This window comes from Stegostoma tigrinum, chromosome 6, assembly GCF_030684315.1.
Source record: "Stegostoma tigrinum isolate sSteTig4 chromosome 6, sSteTig4.hap1, whole genome shotgun sequence".
Taxonomy (NCBI): domain Eukaryota; kingdom Metazoa; phylum Chordata; class Chondrichthyes; order Orectolobiformes; family Stegostomatidae; genus Stegostoma; species Stegostoma tigrinum.
This window is the reverse complement of record NC_081359.1, coordinates 70,693,859-70,721,390: the sequence shown is the minus strand read 5'-3', so window position 1 is coordinate 70,721,390 and position 27,532 is coordinate 70,693,859. Positions and strand designations below refer to the sequence as shown.

Below are 27,532 nucleotides of genomic sequence, written 5' to 3'. Positions count from 1 at the left end.
AGATAGATATCTACGGTGACATTCTAATGCACTGCCAGATGGATCATATTTGAAATGAAATATTAAACTGAGAACTTCTATGCCCCCAGTTGAGATTATAAGATCCCAAAGCAATATATTGAGGAAGATCAACTGAATTCTCTATGTTGATATAGTAAAATACCATGGTTTCTGGAAATGTAAAGTAAAAACAGGAATACAGGTCTGGAAATACCCATGGAAAGTGAAACAAAGTTAATCTTCCAGGTCAATGATTTTTCATCTGAACTGATCATCAAACTGAAATGTTAACTCTTTCCACAGATACTGCCATACCTGCTGAGTATTTCCAGTATGTTCAGTTTTTACTTCGGTTAACTCCTGAGTCCTGACCAATATTTATTCTTCAATCAACATCACAAAAGCAGATTGTCTGGCCATAATAACATTCTGCTTATAAGAACTTGCAGTGCACAAATTGGTTGCCTTTATTACAACGTTGACTGTGCTTCATAACTATTCACTGGCTGTAGAATGCTTTGGGATGTCTTATGATCATGAAGATATAACAAAAATATTAATATTTTCACAACAAAACCTGTGAGCTGTCAGCCACCCAGATAGCTGACAACTGTCTGAAGCTGGATGAACACAGCTGGCCAAACAGCACCTCAGGAGCACAAAAGCTGATAATGGGAACTGCAGATGCTGGAGAATCCAAGATAACAAAGTGTGAAGCTGGATGATCACAGAGATGCTGCTTGGCCTGCTATGTTCCTCCAGCTTCATACTTTGTTATCTTGGATTCTCCAGCATCTGCAAGTTCCCATTATCTCTGATCACAATTATAGCTGACAACTGTGCTGTCCTAATCTCTTGCCTTTTGCTAAACAGTGTCTCATGTGCAGATCCGATCCCTTTGACACCCCCTTCTAAATTGTGTGTGATTTGAACTGAGGGTTGCAACTGTTGAATCTAGTGACCCTGCATCTTCACCATCTCTGTTCCTTCTGATAGTCCACTGCCTGGCTTGCACTTCTTGAAATTTAGAAAGAGAAATTTACAATGGTAAGAGAAAGTTGTGAGGAGATGGGGTAATAAAAGCTGTTTGTTTACTTTGCCCACAATTTGTAAATCAGAAGAGAATGTGGGTTGATGTGGAAGTTGGATATGAGGAGGAGTTTTAGTTGTATTTGTAGGGTATGTAGGGTAATGTATAATTTAAAATTGCAACGAAGTGTGGATACTGGAAATCAGAAACAAAGTCAGAAATTGCTGGAAGATCTCAGCAGGTCTGGAAGCATCTGTGTCGAGAAGGCAGATTTAACATTTTGGGTCCAGTGACCTTTCTTTAGAGCTCTTCAAGGTATAATTAACTTCAATCTTTAAAGACCCATTGTTGATTGGTTTCAGCAATTGCTGTCCCAATAATGGCTAGCATGGACTTCATCATTGCAGTAAGAGCTTGCAGAAATAAGGTACCTACCTCATTAAGTTAGCTGCTATGGCCTCTGGTTTACACTGCCTACCCTGCATGAGGGAGCAAAGTATGTCAGTGAGTATTGCACAATCTGTTTGGGTGACGTGGTTGCCATGGTTTAAAAACTGGTGGTGTGTGTAAACAATGAAATGTGGGTGTGAAATTTACAACACAGCTGTGTGTGAGGATTCTATAAAGCAAATAACTGTCAGGTATGAGGCCTAAATTATAAAGATTGTTGTTGGGTGACTGGTGGGGTGTGGTCAATTGAGTAGTGTTTGAGACTGGTGGTGTAGTTAATAAGATATGACATTTGAAGATGCATTCACTGATCTTGACATCTCATGAGATCATTGAGAGTCTTGTTACATTGCATCCAAGTTCTGGAGGCTTGGCTTCTGCCATTGCATCCCACACTCTCTTGCTGATGTGTCTGAAAGGGTCTCCTGTCACCCGTAGGTACAAGATATCTCTATTCCTTTCCATGTCCTCCTGTGCAGTGTCTGAACAGTTTGCCACTGTCTCCCAGCTGCATCGCACCTGAATGCTTCCCAGTTCAAAGTAAACTCTTGCACAATTTGCAGTACCTGCTGCAGTTATAATGCATTTCCTTTTTCAGTGGTGAAAGCTAGCCAGCCATTCCACCTCATTGGCCTTCTATTGATGCATTCAGCCAGTCAGCTGTTGGATAGTTTAGCCAAAGTGGTGTTAAACAGGTCACAGATTTGACTTGTTTACATATTGCTGTCAACAGGCATTAGTTAATTGTGTATTGCATTCTCACTAATATTTTTGAAGCTGTCGAATTTAGTTCCCAGTAGCATAATGAATACTAGTATAGCATAATTATATTTTAAGCAATGTTTCTAATCACAGGATTCATATAACTATACAGGTGCTGTGAATTTTGAAAACTTTTTAAGCCAGACTTCAGGGGTGTTTGTGGCACAGTGGTGGTGTCCCTAACTCTGAACCAGGAGGCATGGGTTCAAGTTCCGCCAACTCCAAAGGTGTATCATAATATCTCTGAGCAGGTTGACTAGAAAAATATTTAAATCTGACTACATATTTAAAAACTCTTCTAATTTGGTACCACTAGATCCTTTCAAAAATTTGCCGACTGAATATATCAAGGTATGATTTACATAACTCTGTATTGCAAACATGACCTGATTCACACCTCTGTTTCCACCCCTCTTTTTTTGGGTAATGATGTGAGAAATGTGAAGAACTGTGATCGTAAGAACTGAGGTCATTATTCTGAAACATTAGCTGTTTCTGTCTCCACAGATGCTGTTTTATCTGTTGAGCATTTTCAACATTTCTGTACTTTTGTGCTAACTTTGTTGAATTGTCTTTGGGATGAATATGGAAATCAGAATGTTTGAGTTTTGATTTTTCAGTAAATCAGTGCACAAATATTTTCTAAGTGGCAAACAAATTAATAGTATGTTTAGAGATAGTGGGAACTGCCAATGCTGGAGATCTGAGGTAACAAGATGTAAAGCTGGATGAACACAGCAGGCCAAGCAGCATTAGAGGAGCAGGAAGGCTGACATTTCGAATCTGGACCCTTCTCCTGAAGAAGGGTCCAGACCCAAAATGTCAGCTTTTCTGCTCCTCTGATGCCGCTTGGCCTGCTGTGTTAATCCAGCTCTACACCTTGTTATAGCAACATACTTACATTGCTTAAAAATATAATGCCTAATTTTTCCAGTCTGTTATCTGTTTGTAAGAATTACTTAAAGAATTTAAATCTGTTTCCGTAGCAATATGCAGCAACTAGTACATATTTCTTGGCCTTCATTTAGAAGCTTAGGAGACCACATATTGTTTAGAAAATGGGCAGTGAAGGTTCTAACTTGACTGTTCTGTGGAATGTGCAAGATAATAAAATGTGAGGCTGGATGAACACGGCAGGCCAAGCAGCATCTCAGGAGCACAAAAGCTGACGTTTCGGGCCTAGACCCTTCATCAGAGAGGGGGATGGGGAGAGGGAACTGGAATAAATAGGGAGAGAGGGGGAGGCGGACCGAAGATGGAGAGTAAAGAAGATAGGTGGAGAGAGTGTAGGTGGGGAGGTAGGGAGGGGATAGGTCGGTCCAGGGAAGACGGACAGGTCAAGGAGGTGGGATGAGGTTAGTAGGTAGCTGGGGGTGCGGCTTGGGGTGGGAGGAAGGGATGGGTGAGAGGAAGAACCGGTTAGGGAGGCAGAGACAGGTTGTACTGGTTTTGGGATGCAGTGGGTGGGGGGGGAAGAGCTGGGCTGGTTGTGTGGTGCAGTGGGGGGAGGGGACGAACTGGGTTGGTTTAGGGATGCAGTAGGGGAAGGGGAGATTTTGAAACTGGTGAAGTCCACATTGATACCATATGGCTGCAGGGTTCCCAGGCGGAATATGAGTTGCTGTTCCTGCAACCTTCGGGTGGCATCATTGTGGCAGTGCAGGAGGCCCATGATGGACATGTCATCTAGAGAATGGGAGGGGGAGTGGAAATGGTTTGCGACTGGGAGGTGCAGTTGTTTGTTGCGAACTGAGCGGAGGTGTTCTGCAAAGCGGTCCCCAAGCCTCCGCTTGGTTTCCCCAATGTAGAGGTAGCCGCACCGGGTACAGTGGATGCAGTATACCACATTGGCAGATGTGCAGGTGAACCTCTGCTTAATGTGGAATGTCATCTTGGGGCCTGGGATGGGGGTGAGGGAGGAGGTGTGGGGACAGGTGTAGCATTTCCTGCGGTTGCAGGGGAAGGTGGCGGGTGTGGTGGGGTTGGAGGGCAGTGTGGAGCGAACAAGGGAGTCACGGAGAGAGTGGTCTCTCCGGAAAGCTGCACATCTGCCAATGTGGTATACTGCATCCAGTGTACCCGGTGCGGCTACCTCTACATTGGGGAAACCAAGCGGAGGCTTGGGGACCGCTTTGCAGAACACCTCCGCTCAGTTCGCAACAAAAAACTGCACCTCCCAGTTGCAAACCATTTCCACTCCCCCTCCCATTCTCTAGATGACATGTCCATCATGGGCCTCCTGCAGTACCACAATGATGCCACCCGAAGGTTGCAGGAACAGCAACTCATATTCCGCCTGGGAACCCTGCAGCCATATGGTATCAATGTGGACTTCACCAGTTTCAAAATCTCCCCTTCCCCTACTGCATCCCTAAACCAGCCTAGTTCGTCCCCTCTCCCCACTGCACCACACAACCAGCCCAGCTCTTCCCCCCACCCACTGCATCCCAAAACCAGCCCAACCTGTCTCTGCCTCCCTAACCGGTTCTTCCTCTCACCCATCCCTTCCTCCCACCCCAAGCCGCACCCCCAGCTACCTACTAACCTCATCCCACCTCCTTGACCTGTCCGTCTTCCCTGGACCGACCTATCCCCTCCCTACCTCCCCACCTACACTCTCTCCACCTATCTTCTTTACTCTCCATCTTCGGTCCGCCTCCCCCTCTCTCCCTATTTATTCCAGTTCCCTCTCCCCATCCCCCTCTCTGATGAAGGGTCTAGGCCCGAAACGTCAGCTTTTGTGCTCCTGAGATGCTGCTTGGCCTGCTGTGTTCATCCAGCCTCACATTTTATTATCTTGGAATTCTCCAGCATCTGCAGTTCCCATTATCTCTGTGGAATGTGCAGTTGAGTTTAAGGTGATGATAAAGATATTTAACATATATGACAGGAAAGTGAAAGAGAAAGTTTTGTTCAATTTTTTTGATCACAGCAATTGATTTAATTTTGTTATGCTCTCTAAAATGAAAGCAAAACTATTAGCTTTTTTACAAAGTTTGTGCTGGCTTTAAAAACATCTGGATGCACTTATTCTTATCAGACTCAAGAACTCACTTTTATTCAGTTTCATGTATGCAGTCCATTTCCTTCTGTGAAACAAATAGCTGCACTTGTAACACTGAAATAAAAGGAAAGGAAAACATTTCCTATCTGGTATACACCCAACTATAGTAGGCAACTGCTTGGGGGCCAATTGTAAAGCTTTAATTCCAGCATTGAATCTATTTTTCCTGTTTCATGTTTTGAGTTTTTAAAATTTATTTGTTCATGAGATGCGAACATATTTGGCCAGGACATAAGATATTGCCAACCCTAATTATCTTGACTCACAGATGTTTTTGGGAAACATGCTACCTGTTGCAATAAAAAGTACCTTACTTTGAGAAGAGTCTGTTGAACACAGTTACTGGCAGTTTTCTCAGAGTTGTTTTGGTCTGCAATCATGACATCACATATGGTACGAGATAGTGTGTTTGTATATGGAACTGGACTTTCTGCTGCAAGCTTGCAGCTCTAAGTAAGATTCCCAACTAGTGCCAATTCTGACTAGGCCTCAAGTCAGTTGCCCACTTCAGGTGACTGAATGACAGTGATGTGTTTCATGTGCTATGAGGTTTACCCTGATTTAGAAAAATTAGCAGGGTACAGCCTGTGATAATGGGAACTGCAGATGCTGGAGAATCCAAGATAATAAAGTGTGAAGCTGGATGAACACAGCAGGCCCAGCAGCATCTCAGGAGCACAAAAACTGATGTTTCGGGCCTAGACCCTTCATCAGAGAGGGGGATGGGGTGAGGGTTCTGGAATAAATAGGGAGAGAGGGGGAGGCGGACCGAAGATGGAGAGAAAAGAAGATAAGTGGAGAGGAGAGTATAGGTGGCGAGGTAGGGAGGCGATAGGTCAGTCCAGCGAAGACGGACAGGTCAAGGAGGCGGGATGAGGATAGTAGGTAGGAGATGGAGGTGCGGCTTGGGTTGGGAGGAAGGGATGGGTGAGAGGAAGAACAGGTTAGGGAGGCAGAGACAGGTTGGGCTGGTTTTGGGATGCAGTGGGGGGAGGGGATCAGCTGGGCTGGTTGTGTGGTGCAGTGGGGGGAGGGGACGAACTGGGCTGGTTTTGGGATGCGGTGGGGGAAGGGGAGATTTTGAAGCTGGTGAAGTCCACATTGATACCATTGGGCTGCAGGGTTCCCAAGCGGAATATGAGTTGCTGTTCCTGCAACCTTCGGGTGGCAACATTGTGGCACTGCAGGAGGCCCATGATGGACATGTCATCCTGTGTGTGTTTCATGTGCCACTGCTAACCTGACTCTGACCCACTGATGGTATGGTATACTCCTTTTCGCCACAGAGAGAGAATGTATGGTAACAGCCGTAAATAATTGGATGCACAACTTGTAAGGCAAGCTAGTGATTAACTTTTCAAATCATTCAGTGATCTCACTTTCCCTATATCTGCAATGTCCTTCAAGCCTACAGGCTTTCAAGCTATCTACTCTCTGATGTTAATGTCTTGAGCATCCCTGACCTACACTGTGCTGTCATGAGCTCAGGTTCTTCAGGGCCAATGAAAATGTGACAGTTGATTTGGGATCTCAGTCATATTATAAGTCCCAATTTCACTTCGAAAGATAACCCTTAGCATAATTTTAATAAATGTCCAAATTTAATCATTTGACTGTAGAATGAAGTGCTAATTATTCAATGTATCAAGATGTTCAGCATTTACGTAATAGCTTTTGATTTCTGCCAGATGTTATTTTAGGGTAGATTCTTAATGGAACTCTCAACCAAATGCAACCATGTGAATTAGGAGCAGAGTAGGCTTTTTGTGCCCTCATACCCGCTCCATTACTCAAAAGGTAATTCCTGCCTACCCTGATAACCTTTGACTCCCGTGTTATACAAGAATCTACTTATATCTATCTTAAAAGTATTCAATGACTCTGCCTCTTTCTGGGGAAAAGAGCTCTATAGACTCTCAGACTCCGAGAGATGTTTTTGTCCTGAATTCCATCTTAAGTGGAAGGCCTCTTATATTTAAAATCTGTCCCTTACTTCTAGTCTATCCCACAAGAGAAAATATCCTTTATGCATCCAATCTGTGAAGTCCCGTTAGGATTTTATATGTCTCAATAAGATCACCTCTGAACTGCAATGGATACAGAGATAGTAGGAACTGCCAATGCTGGAGTCTGAGAGAACAAGGTGTGAGCTGGATGAACACAGCAGGCCAGGCAGCATTAGACGAGCAGGAAAGCTGATATTTTGGGTTTGGACCCTTCTTCAGAAATGGGGTAGGGGAAGGGGGCTCAAATAAATAGAGAGAGGGGGAGATGATGATAGAAGGTAGATAGAGGAGCAGATAGCTGGGAAGGAAGACGGACAGGTCGAGAAGGTGGGGATGAGGCTAGTAGGTAGGAGGTGGGGGTAGGGGTTGCTCAATGAGGTGGGAGGAGCAGATAGATGGGACAAAAGACTGACAGATCAAGGAGGCAGGGATGAGCTGGGCTGGTCTTGGGATGAGGTCAGGGGTGGGGAGATTTTGAAGCTTGTAAAGTCCACATTGAGACCTCTGGGCTGCAGGGTTCCCAGGTGGAATATGAGGTGCTGTTCTTCCAGCTTTCGGGTGGAATTGTTTTGGTACTGGAGGAGGCCCAGGATGGACATGTTGAAGGAGTGGGAGTGGGAGTTGAAGTGGTTTGTGACTGGGAGGTGTTGTTTGTCTCAAACCGAGCGTAGGTGCTCCACAAAGTGGTCTCCATGCCTCAGCTTAGTTTCCCCGATGTAGAGGAGGCCACATCAGGAACAGCGGATACAATATACCACAGTAGTCTTCCGCAACTCCCTTGTCCGCTCCATGCTCCCCACTAACCCCACCACCCTCTGCACTTTTCCCTTTAAACCTGCCCCTACACCTCCCACCCCCATCCACCTGCATCCCAGGCCCCAAGAAAACCTTCCACATTACCGGATGTGCAGGTGAACATCTGTTTAATGTGGTATATTGTATCCGTTGTTCCCGATGTGGCGTCCTCTACATTGGGGAAACCAAGCGGAGGCTTAGAGACCACTTTGTGGAACACCTACGCTCAGTTTATGACAAACAGCAACACCTCCCAGTCACAAGCCACTTCAACTCTCCCTCCCACTCCTTGGACGACATGTCCATCCTGGGCCTCCTCCAGTGCCACAGTGATGCCACCCGAAGGCTGGAAGAACAGCACCTCATATTCCCAGGAACCCTGCAGCACAATGGTCTCAATGTGGTCTTTACAAGCTTCAAAATCTCCCCACCTCCGACTTCATCCCAAGACCAGCCCACCTCAACCCTGCCTTCCTTCACCTGTCCGTCTTCCCTCCCACCTACCTGCCCTCCCTCCCTCACTGACCAATCCCCATCCCAACTCCATATCTACACTCACCTGTACTGGCTTCATCCCCACCTCCTTGACCTATCCGTCTTCTCTCTACCTATCTGCTCCTGTAACCACCTTCTATCATTGCTTCCCCCTCTGTCTATTTATTTCAGAGACCCCTTCCCCTGCCCCATTTCTGAAGAAGTGCCCAGACCTGAAATGTCAGCTTTCCTGCTCTGATGCTGCCTAGTATGCTGAGTTTATCCAGCTCTACACCTTGTTATCTAATGGATATAGACCTTGTCTGTCTAACTTTCCTTTTTCCATCTCTGGTATCAGTTGACTGAACCTTCTCTGTGCTTTTCTAATGCACTTATATTCTTTCTTCAATATGGAGACCAAATGTAGACAACACTCCAGACATAGTCTCACCAGTGCCCTGTATAATGGAGCAAAACATCTTTTTATATTTAATTCACGTTGCAATGAGAAAAAAATTCCATTTGCATTCCTGAGTAATTACCATACCTGTATACTAACTTCCAAGTACCAAGACACCCAGAATCCTCTTTTCCAGAGCTTCGTTGCATTGTTCAATTCTTACTACCAAAGTGTACAAGTTCACATTTCCCTACAGTGGAGCCCATCTGCCAAATTTTGCCCATTACCTTAACTTGTAAATCCTTTTATAGACTCCTTGTCTTACTTTTCTATGTAGGCTTGTGTCATCAGCAAATTTAGCAACCGTACATTTGGTTCCTTCTTCTAAGTAATTTTAATTTTTTTATTCACTTGTGGGAAAGGGCTTCGCTGGCTGACCAGTATTTACTGCCCATTCCTAGTCGCCTTTGAGACAGCCGCGGTGAGCTGCCTCTTGAACCAGTGGAGTCCACATGCTGCAAGATCCGCCATCCAGGATTTTGACCCAGGAACAGTGATATATTTCCAAGTCGGGATGATGAGTGACTTGGAGGGCAACTTGCAGGTGACAGTGGAGTTCCCATATATCTGCGTGTCTTGTCTTTCTCGGACGTAAGCGATTTGTGGGTTTGGAAGGTGCCGTGTAAGGATATTTGTTGAGCTCCTGCGCTGTATCTTGTAGATAGTACACACTGCTGCTACTGAACGTCTGTGGTCGAGGGAGTGGATGATTGTGTCAGTCAAGTGGCCTGCTTTGTCCTGGATGGTGTCATGTTTCTTGAGTGTTGTTGGAGCTGTACTCATCCAAACAGTGGAGAGTATTTCCATTACATTTCTGACTTGTGCCATGCAGATGCTGGACAGCTTTTGAGGAGTTAGGAGGTGAGTTACTCATTGCAATAACCCTAGCGTCTAACCGGCTATTGTAACCACAGTATTTATATGGTGAATCCAGTCCAGTTTCTGCTTAATGGTAACCCCAGGATGTTGACATTGGGGGATTCAGTGATGATAATATCATTGAATGTCAAGGAGCAGTAGTTTTTATGTCTCTAATTAGAGATAGTCTTTGCCTGGCATTTGTGTGTGCAAAATAGTTGAGGCCTTAGCATCACCCCCATGGTACTCCATGAATTGTCATTTTCTAACCTGAAAATGACCCATCTATGTATACTCTGTTTCCTGTTAGCTGACCAATCCCCTATTCATGTTATTATGTTACCCCTACACCACGAGTTTCTATTTTGTAAACAATCTTTGATATGGTACATTACTATATCACAGTTTCCAGCATCTTCCCAGCAACAGATGTTAAGCTAACTGCACGCTGCACTACCCAAACTGTAACCCTGCTTTCTTAAATAGAGGAAGCAAAATCGTCACAGGCAATAGCAAGTGGTTGTGGGTTGCAAAAGAGTTCCGTTCCTGAGTATATTTGCAAATATATTTGTATATGAGTCAAAATACCATACAGGACAATAGCTGTTCATAAGTACAGGAAACACTTGTATATTTTCAGATCTTTAAACTTACAGGTGCCTCTCCAAGGCACATGCACTACTAACTGACGAGAACACAGTCCGGCAAGTGTAGACAGAACCGGCACCACAACTGGGCAACAAGATTCTCAACACACTAAAGAGACTCGAACAGACTGGACAAATCAACACAACAGACTTTGTAAGAATGAAACCTGAAGGGACTAACACCCCCTGATTCTATGGACTCCCTCAGGTCACAAACTGGAAGTACCCCTCAGACCCATAGTCTCCTTGGTAGGTATGCCATCGCATTATTTGGCCAAGGAGCTACAAAGGAGACTAAAGCACCTCATCGTCAAGTCACCCCACTCAATCCACTCGGCCCAGGAGTTCATCAATTCATCAAGGACATAAGAACAGATGATGATGAGACCATGGTATCATTTGACGTTACTGCCTTATTCACATCGAAAGACATACCACTAGCAACAGAAACACTGACAACACTACTAAAGCAAGAACAAGACTCTATTTACACCATCTCCACAGACAACATGCTGAGGGACTGGACCTATGCCTCACCACCCACTTCACCTTTAACAACTAAATATATGAGCAGATCAACGGAACATCCATGGGATCACCTATCTCTGGACTAACAGCTGAAGCGGTGATGCAGAGACTTGAAAGTATGGCCATTCCATTAACCCAACCAAAACTGGATACGCTATGTGGACAACACCTTCGTCATTATTAAATGGACCAAACTAGATGAGATGCACAAACTAATAAACAAAACCCACACCAGGATCAGATTCCCCGGAGAAGGACAAACATCCCCCGTTCCTGAACATCATGGTTGAATGCAGGACAAATGGGGAGTTGCTAACAAAGTTCACAGGAAAGGCACTCACACTGACCAAGTACTGAATTTCAGTAGCAACCATCCTAACGCACACAAACAAAGTTGCATGAGAACACTATTTAAACGGACAACATCGCACCACAGCAGCACAGAGCTACGCGAAGAAGAAGAAGAGTACCTCTTCCAAGTATTCAAGGACAATGGATACCTGAAAAACTGGGTCAGAAGATGCCTATCTCACACATGACAACAGGAAGATACTACATACTCTGACACACTCTCACCATGCTACCTTACATCAGGAACACATCTGAACTGACTGCAAGACTCCTATGACCACTGGGCATCAGAGTCGCACATAAACCTGCATTAACCCTACGTCAGCTGCTCACCCGGACCAAAGACCCACTACCCACAATGGACAGGACCAATGTCATATACAAGATTCCCTACAAAAACTGCGACAAAGACTACGTTGGACCAACAGGAAGGAAATTAGCCATGAGTACACAAACATCAGTTGGCCACAAAAAGACATGACCATTACTCGCTCATCTCCACCCACATGGATAAGGAGAACAACCAATTCAATTGGGTCAACACCAGGATCCTGCAACAGGCAAAGCAGAGACAAGCACAGGAATTCCTAGAAGCCTGGTACTCCACTAAGAAAGCCACCAGTAAACACATAGAGCTAGACCCCGTATACGCTCCATCGTGAAGGAAAACCAGAAGTGAGGTAATCCAGTTCAACGGGACACCGGAGTTAAATAACAGGTTGGAAAACATAATAGCTGTTCTTCAGAGGCTGCACTGATGATGTTACACAGCAGGATAATGAAACATCTGCGGAACAACAAACGAGCTCAGCAAACCAACCAACCTCAACACCCACAACCAGAGCTACAAATCTTCTCTAAAATCTTAGAATTAATAACACTCTTTTTCAGTACGTTGAGATGAACTATGTTAAATCTATGTTAAAAATGCAAAAAGAAAACTCTGGGGATGCTCAATGTGAAATAAAAACAAAAAATGCTGAAAGAACTCAGCTGGCCCAGCAGATCTGTATACTGTACTGAGAGCACTGACCGGAACCATTAACTCTTTATCTCTCCACAATTAATATGTTCAAATCTGAGAACTGAGTTGAGGAATGGAAACATTTAAAAATGTTTATCATTATACTTATTTTTACATCTTATGATTGTATATGCCGAGATGAAGCTGTGGACCGTTATCAGTAACAAGCTTTCTGGATAGCCAAATATTGTTTACATCTCCAGCAATATTTCAATGGTTTTCTCTAAAGATGTTGACTTCATGATGGCAACTTTAGGCCATTTAATTTGCACATCCACCACTATGAAAAACATTGCCCTGCAAAAGGTGGCCCGTGTAATCAGTAAGGATTCTTTGCCATGGCTTGCTTTTTTGACCATTCACATGGGTGTAATGGCTCTAATGGAGGTAGGTTGCAAACTCTTGCATAAGCTACACATATTCCTGCCTTCTCCTCAACTTTGGGGTCGAGCCCTTGCCACCAAAAATAGATTCTGGCTGTCTCCTTCATTCTGACAATGCCACGGTGACCTTTGTGGAGTTGATTTAACAATTTTTTTCCTTTATCATTGGTGGAAATGATAACCTTCATTCCCAATAGGAGACATTATGCTTGTATGGGTAGAGTGTTTTCAGTTCTGGGGTTATTTCGTAAACTTGCAATGGAGTACCATATCCATCATTTTTATGGTAGTGGATCATTTCCTAGTGTACTTCTTAACTTGTCCTTCTGTTACTGGAGTACTTCTTTCATGTTCAAAGTAGGAAAAGCCTACATAAGGAATGCTTGGTTCATTTGCAAAAGTGATCTAGAGAGCCCATCAGCATTGCCATGTAAGATGGATTGCCAATACTTAATTACATAAGTGTGAGCTGATACCAACAATGCCCACTTCTGCACACAGCTCACTGTTGAAGAAAGTATCCCTATATGAGGTCCAAATATTTGGTCAGTGGTCTGTGGTCTGTTGGCAGGGTAAATTCCCACATCTACAGGAATCAGAGCAATTGTCTTATACCAAAAATGATTCACTGGCTACTTTTCTCTATTCAAGCATATTTTAATAATTTTGCAAAGGCTATTGACCGCTTTTCACTATTGGGTAATATATGAGAAATGACTGCTCCCAATCTATGATAATAAAATGTGAGGCTGGATGAACACAGCAGGCCAAGCAGCATCTCAGGAGCACAAAAGCTGACGTTTCGGGCCTAGACCCTTCATCAGAGAGGGGGATGGGGAGAGGGAACTGGAATAAATAGGGAGAGAGGGGGAGGCGGACCGAAGATGGCGAGTAAAGAAGATAGGTGGAGAGAGTATAGGTGGGGAGGTAGGGAGGGGATAGGTCAGTCCAGGGAAGACGGACAGGTCAAGGAGGTGGGATGAGGTTAGTAGGTAGCTGGGGGTGCGGCTTGGGGTGGGAGGAAGGGATGGGTGAGAGGAAGAGCCGGTTAGGGAGGCAGAGACAGGTTGGACTGGTTTTGGGATGCAGTGGGTGGGGGGGAAGAGCTGGGCTGGTTGTGTGGTGCAGTGGGGGGAGGGGACGAACTAGGCTGGTTTAGGGATGCAGTAGGGGAAGGGGAGATTTTGAAACTGGTGAAGTCCACATTGATACCATTGGGCTGCAGGGTTCCCAGGCGGAATATGAGTTGCTGTTCCTGCAACCTTCGGGTGGCATCATTGTGGCAGTGCAGGAGGCCCATGATGGACATGTCATCTAGAGAATGAGAGGGGGAGTGGAAATGGTTTGCAACTGGGAGGTGCAGTTGTTTGTTGCGAACTGAGCGGAGGTGTTCTGCAAAGCGGTCCCCAAGCCTCCGCTTGGTTTCCCCAATGTAGAGGAAGCCGCACCGGGTACAGTGGATGCAGTATACCACATTGGCAGATGTGCAGGTGAACCTCTGCTTAATGTGGAATGTCATCTTGGGGCCTGGGATAGGGGTGAGGGAGGAGGTGTGGGGACAAGTGTAGCATTTCCTGCGGTTGCAGGGGAAGGTGGCGGGTGTGGTGGGGTTGGAGGGCAGTGTGGAGCGAACAAGGGAGTCACGGAGAGAGTGGTCTCTCCAGAAAGCAGACAGGGGAGGGGATGGAAAAATGTCTTGGGTGGTGGGGTCGGATTGTAAATGGCGGAAGTGTCGGAGGATGATGCGTTGTATCCGGAGGTTGGTAGGGTGGTGTGTGAGAACGAGGGGGATCCTCTTAGGGCGGTTGTGGCGGGGGCGGGGTGTGAGGGATGTGTTGCGGGAAATACGGGAGACGCAGTCAAGGGCGTTCTCGATCACTGTGGGGGCAAAGTTGCGGTCCTTAAAGAACTTGGACATCTGGGATGTGCGGGAGTGGAATGTCTTGTCGTGGGAGCAGATGCGGCGGAGGCGGAGGAATTGGGAATAGGGGATGGAATTTTTGCAGGAGGGTGGGTGGGAGGAGGTGTATTCTAGGTAGCTGTGGGAGTAGGTGGGCTTGAAATGGACATCAGTTACAAGCTGGTTGCCTGAGATGGAGACTGAGAGGTCCAGGAAGGTGAGGGATGTGCTGGAGATGGGCCAGGTGAACTGAAGGTTGGGGTGGAAGGTGTTGGTGAAGTGGATGAACTGTTCGAGCTCCTCTGGGGAGCAAGAGGCGGCGCCGATACAGTCATCAATGTACCGGAGGAAGAGGTGGGGTTTGGGGCCTGTGTAGGTGCGGAAGAGGGACTGTTCCACGTAACCTACAAAGAGGCAGGCATAGCTGGGGCCCATGCGGGTGCCCATGGCCACCCCCTTAGTCTGTAGGAAGTGGGAGGAGTCAAAAGAGAAGTTGTTGAGTGTGAGGACGAGTTCCGCTAGGCGGATGAGAGTGTCGGTGGAGGGGTACTGGTCGGGCCTGTGAGACAGGAAGAAGCGGAGGGCCTTGAGGCCATCTCCATGCGGAATGCAGGTGTACAGGGACTGGACGTCCATGGTGAATATGAGGTGTTTGGGGCCAGGGAATTGGAAGTCCTGGAGGAGGTGGAGGGCGTGGGTGGTGTCACGGACGTAGGTGGGGAGTTCCTGGACCAAAGGAGAGAAAATGGAGTCCAGATAGGTGGAGATGAGTTCGGTGGGGCAGGAGCAGGCTGAGACGATGGGTCGACCAGGGCAGGCAGGTTTGTGGATTTTGGGAAGGAGATAGAAACGGGCCGTGCGGGGTTGGGGAACAATGAGGTTGGAGGCTGTGCGTGGGAGGTCCCCTGAGGTGATGAGGTCGTGAATGGTGTTGGAGATGATGGTTTGGTGACCTCCCACCCACAGCCTCCAACCTCATTGTTCCCCAACCCCGCACGGCCCGTTTCTATCTCCTTCCCAAAATCCACAAACCTGCCTGCCCTGGTCGACCCATCGTCTCAGCCTGCTCCTGCCCCACCGAACTCATCTCCACCTATCTGGACTCCATTTTCTCTCCTTTGGTCCAGGAACTCCCCACCTACGTCCGTGACACCACCCACGCCCTCCACCTCCTCCAGGACTTCCAATTCCCTGGCCCCCAACACCTCATATTCACCATGGACGTCCAGTCCCTGTACACCTGCATTCCGCATGGAGATGGCCTCAAGGCCCTCCGCTTCTTCCTGTCCCACAGGCCCGACCAGTCCCCCTCCACCGACACTCTCATCCGCCTAGCTGAACTCGTCCTCACACTCAACAACTTCTCTTTTGACTCCTCCCACTTCCTACAGACTAAGGGGGTGGCCATGGGCACCTGCATGGGCCCCAGCTATGCCTGCCTCTTTGTAGGTTACGTGGAACAGTCCCTCTTCCGCACCTACACAGGCCCCAAACCCCACCTCTTCCTCCGGTACATTGATGACTGTATCGGCGCCACCTCTTGCTCCCCAGAGGAGCTCGAACAGTTCATCCACTTCACCAACACTTTCCACCCCAACCTTCAGTTCACCTGGCCCATCTCCAGCACATCCCTCACCTTCCTGGACCTCTCAGTCTCCATCTCAGGCAACCAGCTTGTAACTGATGTCCATTACAAGCCCACCGACTCCCACAGCTACCTAGAATACACCTCCTCCCACCCACCCTCCTGCAAAAATTCCATCCCCTATTCCCAATTCCTCCGCCTCCGCCGCATCTGCTCCCACGATAAGACATTCCACTCCCGCACATCCCAGATGTCCAAGTTCTTTAAGCACCGCAACTTTGCCTCCACAGTGATCGAGAACGCCCTTGACCGCGTCTCCCGTATTTCCCGCAACACATCCCTCACACCCCGCCCCCGCCACAACCGCCCTAAGAGGATCCCCCTCGTTCTCACATACCACCCTACCAACCTCCGGATACAACGCATCATCCTCCGACACTTCCGCCATTTACAATCCGACCCCACCACCCAAGACATTTTTCCATCCCCTCCCCTGTCTGCTTTCCGGAGAGACCACTCTCTCCGTGACTCCCTTGTTCGCTCCACACTGCCCTCCAACCCCACCACACCCGCCACCTTCCCCTGCAACCGCAGGAAATGCTACACTTGTCCCCACACCTCCTCCCTCACCCCTATCCCAGGCCCCAAGATGACATTCCACATTGAGCAGAGGTTCACCTGCACATCTGCCAATGTGGTATACTGCATCCACTGTACCCGGTGCGGCTTCCTCTACATTGGGGAAACCAAGCGGAGGCTTGGGGACCGCTTTGCAGAACACCTCCACTCAGTTCGCAACAAACAACTGCACCTCCCAGTTGCAAACCATTTCCACTCCCCCTCCCATTCTCTAGATGACATGTCCATCATGGGCCTCCTGCACTGCCACAATGATGCCACCCGAAGGTTGCAGGAACAGCAACTCATATTCCGCCTGGGAACCCTGCATCCATATGGTATCAATGTGGACTTCACCAGTTTCAAAATCTCCCCTTCCCCTACTGCATCCCTAAACCAGCCTAGTTCGTCCCCTCCCCCCACTGCACCACACAACCAGCCCAACTCTTCCCCCCTGCCCACTGCATCCCAAAACCAGTCCAACCTGTCTCTGCCTCCCTAACCGGCTCTTCCTCTCACCCATCCCTTCCTCCCACCCCAAGCCGCACCCCCAGCTACCTACTAACCTCATCCCACCTCCTTGACCTGTCCGTCTTCCCTGGACTGACCTATCCCCTCCCTACCTCCCCACCTATTCTCTCTCCACCTATCTTCTTTACTCGCCATCTTCGGTCCGCCTCCCCCTCTCTCCCTATTTATTCCAGTTCCCTCTCCCCATCCCCCTCTCTGATGAAGGGTCTAGGCCCGAAACGTCAGCTTTTGTGCTCCTGAGATGCTGCTTGGCCTGCTGTGTTCATCCAGCCTCACATTTTATTATCTTGGAATTCTCCAGCATCTGCAGTTCCCATTATCTCTGCTCCCAATCTATAACAGATAGTAGTTGCAATGGTAATTTTGGGTCAAAATAGATCAGGACTTCTGATTTTAATAAAACCTATTTGACTTGTATAAATGTTCACATTGATCTTCCCGTTTCCAATTCTTATTTTGGCATAATAAATTGTATAATGGCCTGAGAATTATTGTAAGATTTGGGACAAACCTACCATATTAATTTAGCAAGTTCAAAATATATAGGATTTGGTTTACATGTTTACGTGCTGGTGCTTCGGTTAAGGCTTTTACTTTTGAAGGTCATTTGTGTGTCCCTTAGCTTCAATGACTAGGCCTAAGTATTGTCAATGGACAATTTTAAAAATTTACATTTGTCTTTCCTTACTCTAAGGCTGTACTAATTAAGTTTTCTGTAGATTAGCATCTAAATTGCTGAAATGCTTTATTTTTCATTTCTCCCTGTAATGAAAATATTGTCTAAGTAACCCTGGATCCCTTCCAATTCACTTAAAATTTGATTCAAAGCATGTTGAGATAATGCAGTTGCAGATATGATTTTGAATAGAAGTTTCTTGTAATTGAATAATCCTTTTATGTGTTATAGTTGTCAAGTATTTCTGTAACTCAGGCATGACTGAAGTCAACTTTATTTAGAAGCTGGCCGCCAGCTAGCCCAGCAAATAGCCCATCAATTAAAGGCAAAAGATATTGCTCAGCACACAGCACAAGATGAATAGTGACCTTACAATCGCTGCTCGTGGGTACCAATCAATCTTTCTTAAACACTAGCACGGCAGGTGTGGCCCAAATACTTACATTTATGGATCCAAGGACTCCTGTCTTGACAAGCCTCATTAATTCTGCTTTGACCTTTGGTCTGATTGCAGAAGACACAGGACTAGCCTTGCAATGTCTTGCTTAAATCTTACTTTTGACTTTTAATTTAACAGAAATATTTTCATTGCTTTCCAGATCACTGTTGAAAACAATGGCTTGCTTTTTTTTCAGAATTTGTGATAGACCAGTCTCAGAATATGACATCCAATTTATTTCAGCCCAATTGAGTTTGATTTTTCTCTAACCATGCTCTTCCCAATAAAGTTGGAAAATTTCCTTTGGTAACATGTAGGAACAAATTTTATGAATGACCATATAACTGTACATTCACATTGATACAACCCTTTAAAGGCACCACTTCACCTGTATCTGTTATTAGCACATTTTTTGAGGTTTGCAGCGCAATGTGGCTGAGCTGTTTCTGATACATGCTTTCAGATATCCACAAAACTGCCGCTCCACTGTGCATTTTAGTTTTTCTTGGTTTTCCATTAATAAGGGATTGACCCAGCATAGGCTGGTGTCACCAGCAACAGCCGGCATGTTTAGTAACAGCCCCACTTCAGACTGAGAGTCTGGGCTTTTGTCATGACCTTTTTGTACTGTATAGATTTTCTACCTACTCTTCAGTTTCTGTACTTTTGTTATATACCCGAAAGTTGCAGGAACAGCAACTCCATATTCCGCTTGGGAACCCTGCAGCCCAATGGTATCAATGTGGACTTCACCAGCTTCAAAATCTCCCCTTCCCCCACCGCATCTCAAAACCAGCCCAGTTCGTCCCCTCCCCGCAATGCACCACACAACCAGCCCAGCTCTTCCCCTCCACCCACTGCATCCCAAAACCAGTCCAGCCTGTCTCTGCCTCCCTAACCAGTTCTTTCTCTCACCCATCCCTTCCTCCCACCCCAGCCGCACCTCCATCTCCTACCTACTAACCTCATCCCACCTCCTTGACCTGTCCGTCTTCCCTGGACTGACCTATCCCCTCCCTATCTCCCCACCTATACTCTCCTCTCCACCTATCTTCTTTTCTCTCCATCTTCGGTCCCCCTCCTCCTCTCTCCCTATTTATTCCAGAACCCTCACCCCATCCCCCTCTCTGATGAAGGCTGTAGGCCGGAAACGTCAGCTTTTGTGCTCCTGAGATGCTGCTGGGCCTGCTGTGTTCATCCAGCCTCCCATTTTATTATCTTATATATTGTTCATGTTTCTCCTTCAACCACACCCATTCATTGTGGTCTTTTATTCCTGCAGTTTATGCATACGGCTTCTTTAGTCCAGCAACTTGCTGTTGCATGACCTGCTTTTCTGCACTTGAGTCTGTGTGGGTGATCATCTCTCAGCCACCATTTTGTGATCTTTGCCATTGCCATTTTGTAAATTCTCATGCTCGAGCTTAGTTGTTGAGCTTCCTGGGCTGCGACTTGCATTGAAACTGCTATTTGTAGTGCTTTCTTTAAGTCTATCTTCCTTTCCATTAGTAATCATTTCTGGACATCTTAAAATGCAAATCAGTCTGACTTGACAGCGTATTTAAATTGTCTCCAAGTTTCCAAAATTCTCCTAACTTCTTTCAAAATTGCTATGAACTGGAAGGTAAGTTCACCATCATGCTGATTGTGTTTGAGGAATTTGAACCTTTCAGCAATGGCTTTGGTGAAAAATGGCCCTGTTGGATTCTACTATTTCTTCACTAGTTTTGGAACCCAGCTTCTCTAGCTGTACCAGATTCACCAGGGATTTATAAGTTTCTGTCACCATAATAATCAGGAATACAGAGCCATCTATACCTGCTTCAATTTTGTTAACTTGGGCAAAATAATAGAATTTTTCTCTGTAGGCGGTCAGGTTTTCCATGTTTTCATTGTGCAGTCCCACAGATACAAAATTTCCCACCACTTTATATTCATTTTAAAATGGCAACAGCTGCATAGCACAATGTATCATGAAAATATTAGCACTACCTTACCTCCCCTTGTTTACAACAAGATGCAGTATTCCTGAGGCTGCCTGTTTCTTTCCACATTTATACCGCTAAAACATGTCAAAACACTTCCGTTGAGTAGGGCATTGGTTACTCCCTCGTTACTGTCTTCAGGGTGAAGCTTGTGACAGGATTTTTCTGCACTGTTCTCAATTTTTTCTCTTACTGTCTACATCTGCTTCAGTGTAGTGATAACCTCTGTTGATGTTCCTTCCTATGAAATGCCTCTGAGATCTTCTGTGAGGACCACAGTTCTATTTTAAATTGACAATCAGTGAATTGACCTATGGAACTCGAAGCAGTTTTTATCTTTGTCACCAGTTTTCTTCTTGTGTTGTATTACAAGAAGAACCAAGAAGCCAAAGTGTTTAACTACAACAGGTGCTTTACTAAGGAGGTTTTCACTCTTCAGGCAACAAAGTTAGGCTAACCTGTTTTCCACCCAAAATGGTTGATGCCGACATCGTGATGTAACGTGATTAGCTTCTTAAAATGGCAATCTACTATGCTTACCAAATACACAACATATGATAGAACATAGACCAGCAGAGCATAGGAACAGTCCCTTTGGCCTATCATGCCTGCGCCGACAATGATGCCATTCTAAAGTAATCTCATATGCCTGCACGTGGTCCATATCCCTCTATTCCCTACCTGTTCATGTGTCTGTTTAAATGCCTCTTAAATGTTGCTATAATATCTGCTTACACCACCTTCCCTGGCAGCATGTTTCCGACTTCCATCTTATCCATGCTGCCCATAATTTAATCAGGTTGCCCTTCAGACTCTTATAATTGCTGTTCAAACCTGCAGCCTCAGTCACCCAGAAGGGCAAGAGCAGTAGATAGATACGAATGGCATTCCCTGCAAGATTTTTGTCCGAGTAACACACTATCCCAAATTGGAACTACATTGCTATTTGTTCACTGTTGCTTAGACAAATCCTGAAACTCCATTCTATATAGTACCTCAAATGGACATTATCTGCGCGCAAACCCAAACTAAGTCAACTGGAACGTAATATTTTCCACTTCTTGAGTGGATTCTGCATTCTTATACAAACAAAAAGATAATGCATTGTATAGTTTAATTGCGATATATCATAATCTACACCTTCATGTGTAGGGGATAATTCCAATGTTTACTATGACTCAAAATTTTGGTGAACTATAGACCGAGTAGGACAATGTAGAACTTAAAGGATGTTGACATGGTGGAGTGGGCAGTTAAGTGGCAGTTGAAGTTCAATGTTGAAAAGTGTGAGGTGACGCACATTGGTAGGACAAGAACACAGAAATACTGTATTAAATAAAGGGTATTATTCTAAAGGGTACACAGGAGTAGAGAGTCCTGGTTGGGTGTGTGCATGAATCATTAAAGCTGGAAGGACAGGTAGCCATTAGTAAAGCATACAGCACTCTAGACTTCCTAAGTAAGGACACCAGGTACAAGAGCAGAGAGGCTATGATGAATTCACATTAGATACTGGTTAGGTCTCTGTTTGGATAGTATGTACAGTTCTGTTTGCCAAACTGTGGGGAGGGAGTGAATGAATTGAAGAGAGCACCAAAAAAAATTTACAGAAACAACTTTGGAGATGAGACACTTCAATTACATGGAACGGTTGTTGAGGTTAGGATGATTTCCTTGGAGAAGAGAAAACTCAGGAGATTTGATGGAATTTAAGCGAGGTCTGGATAAAGCAGAAATGGAGAAATTGTTCCTGTTGTAACAGATCAAAAATTAAAGGGCACCTTTTTAACGAGACTTGCAATAGAAACAAATGTGAAGTGAGAAAAAATATTTCATACAGTGAGTAGTTAAGGTATGTTAGCACTGTCTAGCTATGTAGAGGAGGGAAGTTCAATTCTGGCCTTCACAAGGGCAGTGTATATTATTTAAATAGAAATGATGTGTGGTTTTATGAAGAAATGGTAGGACATTGGTACTAAGATAAAATACTGAAAGCTAGTGGTCTGAATAGCCTCCTGTTTCATACTTGTGTGTCAAAACCGAGCTAATATTTACTATTTCATGAATTAACTTGTTAAATTTTGTGATTTTTGTTTAAAGTATCGATGCATATTTGCCAGATGCCAGCAGTGAGGATGAACACAGCCTCGCAGACAGCGAGATGTTGGCCAATGAGTCCTTAAAATTTGAGAGCTTTCTAACTAAAAAGCAGCAAGAAGCTTTGGCAGAAAATTCAGCAAGAGTAATCCAAAGGGCATGGAGAAGACACATCGTAAGTTTAACTTTGTGCTAAGTTGGCAAACGGCAGTGTAGGGTGGGGAGTAACAGGAAGCACAAAATTGCTGAGCAGTTTTAGGCTGTTTTTTCATCTGCATTAACCACACATTTTATTAATTTATTAATTGATACTGGGTCATGTTTTCATACATTATTATGATAAATTTCAAAAGTACTACAAAATATAAAGCATTTAGCGATATCTTAACGGTGTGAAAGGCGCAATGTAAATTCAAATTTTCTCTCTTTTCCTCAAGGTATTTCTCAAATTCTCAAAAGTTAAAGGGCAATTTAGTAAATTGCAGGTGTGCAAATGCATTTGTAAAATAAATATGTTTTTGAAACAGAAACAATTCCATTGAAGACCTTAAAGTTTGGCAAGACTGAAAACAGTCAGGAAGGCTATGTTAAAAATAGTTTTACACACATGTTCCTCCGAGTATACAGCTGAATAATTTGCATAAGGTGTGGATGGGTGTTATGGTACCACCCTGTTGTGTGTTGTGTTGGTAAAACACATTTTAAAACAGGTTAGACTAATGTTTATTTACAACATTTTATCAGACGTGTGATTCTGCCAGTGTGTTCAATTCCTACAAAATATGCCATTAAATGAGAGTAATGATGTTTAAGTAGTGTGGTTAAATGTATTTTGGGAGTTAGTTTTGTTTTTATCCATGTTAACAACAGGTTTGTAACCTGTTCCTTAAATAAATGTTTAATCTCCTTAAACTGAGGGCAGCAAATTGTTCTTTTCCACATATGATTGATCAAGGTAAGTCAGAGGATTTTTTTGTTTTGCGGGTCTTTTTTACCTTTATTCTTTCATGAGATGTGGGCATTTCTAGCAAGGCCAGCGCTTAGTATCCATCCCCAGTTGCTCTTAAACTAAATGCCACGTTAGTCCATTTCAGAGACAAATTAAGAATCAACCACATTGCTTTCAATCTGGAGTCACACCACCGTTTAGACCAAATCGCAGGGCAGATTTCCTTCCTTGAAGGGGATTTGTGATGGGTGTTTTAATGACAATCAATAATAGTTTCAGATTAATTGATTGAATTTGAATTATGCCAAGTAGTGTGACTGAGTATTTTCTCTAAGGTGGTCTGTGAAGCCTACTTCCAGTAACTAACTACAATAGTTAATTCTACAGCAGCAATCCACTATGATGCATAAGTATTCAGGCATTTGACAACCAAATAAATTGTAATTGTGGTTCTGACAACAGAATCAGGGTCAGAATATTCCAGTTTCCAGTTGGCTTTTACACCCTCGCTGATTCCAGGTTTGAAAATCTTTAATGGTTTTCAATTAGTACTAACCCGTTCTCTAAGGGCAGCAGACCAATAATTTCTTCTGGCTGTGCATTGGAAAGTGTTTCTTCTTCATTAGTTCACAAGACATGGATATCATTGGCTGAGCCCACCTTAATTATCCATGAGAAGGGGGTGTTGAGCTCCCTTTTTGAATCACAGTTGTCCTTGGGATGTAGGGACACACACAGCACCGTTGGGAAGGGAGTTGCAAGATTTTGACACCGTGACATTTGAGGATAGCAGCATTTTTGCAAGTCAAAATCATACGTGGCTTGGAAGAGATCTTGCTGGTGTTCCCATGCTTCTGTTGCCCATGGCCTTCGAGGTGATAGGGTTGCTCTTTTCAAAAGTGATGTCCAAAATGTCATGATGAGTTGCACTAATGTATTTGTACATAGTACATGCTGCTGCCACACTGCACCGCTAGTGAATGCACTCTTTCTAGATTGTAGAAAGGTTTTGGGGAGACAGGAAGTGTGGTTACTCACTGCAGAATTGCCAGGTTTGTGCTGCTCTGGTACTTAAACTACTGGTCCGGTCCGGTTCTTGGCCAGTGCTAATCCCTGAGATGTTGCTAGTGGGGAATTTGGTGATAGTGGTAATCTAATATCAAGGGGAGATGGTGAAATTCTGTTTTGTTAGAGATGGTTATTACCTGGCACTTGTAGGGCATGAATGTTACTTGCCAATTATTAGCCCAAACTTGAATAATTGTCCAGGTCTTGCTGTGTTTGAACACAGAGAGCATCTGTATGTCAGATATAGAAATTTGTAAAAATGGATTTGCATTGAACCCAACTAACCAAGGCATGACGAGTTTTAGTTGAAACAGCAAGGTACAGTGCAGCACTTCTGAAGAGCAATGTTAACAATATGCTGACATCTAGTGTCAATTCACAGGAATTCACTCAATTCACTAGTGCAATGAATAATGCTGTTGGAATTTTCCTGTTGCATTTTATTTTGACTCTACTGTTCTGTTTGTTAAAATATGTTAGCAACATGAGGGAGTGGAAGAACTTCTTACCAATTTTCTCATTTGCTTTCTAAAAGCATGAAGAATTTTCTTGGGTAGTTATATAAGTGCTAACTACCTTCACGTGCTTTCCCAAATGACTATTATGCATGCATCAGTACTGGCTAAAATAAAGATGTTTTGCCTATGGAGGTGATTCTGGACAAGTTTGATCCTTTCTTCATCTTACGTCTTGCAAGGGTCATTGGATACAGATCAGGACTAGGAACTGTGATGATTTTCCTTGTGTGCTGAGGTCAACTGTGACACTCTCGTTATCTCATTGAGGTAAACTAAACTGGAGATCAGATTAGGGCTTCTATGAGATGACTCATTGAATAAACTTGCTGCATCATTTAAAATTCTTTAAATAGACTGGATTTGAATGAGGGGTTTGATTTTAATAAAAGCAGCAAGTGCTGAGAAACTTGGCGGATCTGGCAGCATTTTTGATAGAATAATAGTGTGGTGTTAGACCATCATTGCTTAGGATGTGGCCCCGAACAGGAAGCTAATGTCTTGTTTCACCAAAGGGGACCTGGAGGTGCTGGTGGACAGGGTAGTGGAAAGGAGGTCACATCAACAAACACTGCCAGCCTGGACTGAGATAGCAGTCCAGGTCAGTGCAGTTGTCCTGGGTTAAGAGAAACAAACAATAGTGCAGGAAGAAAGTTCATGACTCTGCACTGCACTGGGTGATATTTACCCTCTACCTTTTTGCTATTGCTCACTCAAACTCAGTACTGCTTTCATCCCTCACCTAGGCTCAGGATTACAGTTGTGTGTTGCAGGCAAAATGTCCACTCAATGGTTCTGCACATCATCTCTTCAGGAATTACTAACCCTTCCTGCTCTCTGTGCTTCCTACTCACAAGCTGGGGTCACGTCACCACCTGTCCTGACCCTACATCACTATAAATGGATCTCTCATCCACTTCCATCACATTCAACTCTCCTTTCATCTCATTGTAGAAAAATGCCTCCTAGCCAGGCAGAGTGGTCAAAAACAAGCTGGTCAATGGCGAATGTAAGGCTTCATGCAACATATCAAGGGAAGCTGTTATATTTGGCTAGAATTGAGCATAATTACTTATCTGGGCATGTGGAGACTTCAGGTGGGCAACACCTCAGTAAGCTTCATTGTTTTGTGCCATGCTGCATTGTTCTTACCACAAATGCTCACTCACTCAAATGTTTTATCCCTTTTATACAACTAATTCTCTCTCTCTTTCCCCCTATTACTTAGACAGTAGTGGTATCAAATCAACATTCTTCCAAACAATCCAGCACAGGAAATCGTCAGCACCTTTGAACAGGAGGATGCAGTAGCAAAGCTTTCACCTACACTGTCCATCTGCTCACAGATTTTTACCTCAGTATGAACACCCGGATCTTTGAAACTAAGAGGAACTTATCAAGAGCAGGCCTTTCAAGTAGAGGATGATCCTATGGGTTCGGCTATTAATTATTTTGTCAAAATGCTTATACAAGCGGAGAAACAGCAGGAAAATTTGTCTGAACCAATCAATAAACTGGATCAAAGAATGGAGGAGTCCACTAACGTGTTCAGTATGGTGCTGGCTCTGGCATGCCTCCATGGATAAGCTGGCTACCACCATGAAGACCCAGGGTCAGCACACTCAGTGTCTACAATTTGTCTGCATAGACTTGTATTCCGTTTCTACAGCCATAGGTGCACTGTGTCAATGGCAAGGTAAGAGGGGCTTTAAGAACTTCGACCTTATTGCAGGTGCCTCTTCCTCTCTGTGAGAGATGGTGGGGCTAGGATGCACTGAAATGGTGCAGAGATGCCTTGCCCCTTCACCTTTTCCCTTTCAGTGATGTCAAAGCCTGAAGAAATTCAAGATATAGAGATTGAGCATGCATTTGGACAAGACATTGGAGGAAAGCCTGGGTCCTTTAGACCTAACTATCCTTGGAAATGACTGGCCAAGTCATCAGTTCTAACCAAGAGCAAGTACCCTCCACCCAAGCTGGAAATCATGAATGCACAAAGATGTAGTGAGAGGGAAAGATAGAAAAAAATACTTATCAAGGGGAGAGATGAGCAGCCTGTTCAGGCACCCAAGAATGTTTATCTCTCATAAACATCAGACATCATGGATCCTTGAAATGTGTATTATGATGACTACAGCCAAGATGTTGTACTTTAACATAACATCCCTGAGGCTAAAAGCAATATGTAGGGATTTTACTAGGGCCAGTCTGCACAATCATCCACACATACCCAGCTTGTGAGTGAGAAGATGGAATCATTGAAGATTCCACACAACCTAAAGCCCATCCAATATCAATAAGGCACATATTAGGAGTGTGATAGAACACTTTCCACTT

General features: G+C 44.8%; 1 protein-coding gene across 11 annotated transcripts in view; it reads left to right on the top strand.

Moving 5' to 3' along the window:
• c6h11orf65 (chromosome 6 C11orf65 homolog) overlaps nt 1-27,532 on the top strand; it is a 65,783-nt gene that overhangs the window by 7,290 nt on the left and 30,961 nt on the right. For 10 of the 11 annotated variants that reach the window (XM_059646650.1, XM_059646648.1, XM_059646646.1 and 7 more), the window contains exon 3: nt 22,667-22,838. In XM_059646650.1, the coding sequence (XP_059502633.1) occupies nt 22,667-22,838 (172 nt within the window). Of the gene's footprint in view, nt 1-22,666; nt 22,839-27,532 lie in introns of those variants that run through there. The other variant, XM_048532999.2, reaches the window with a different exon arrangement.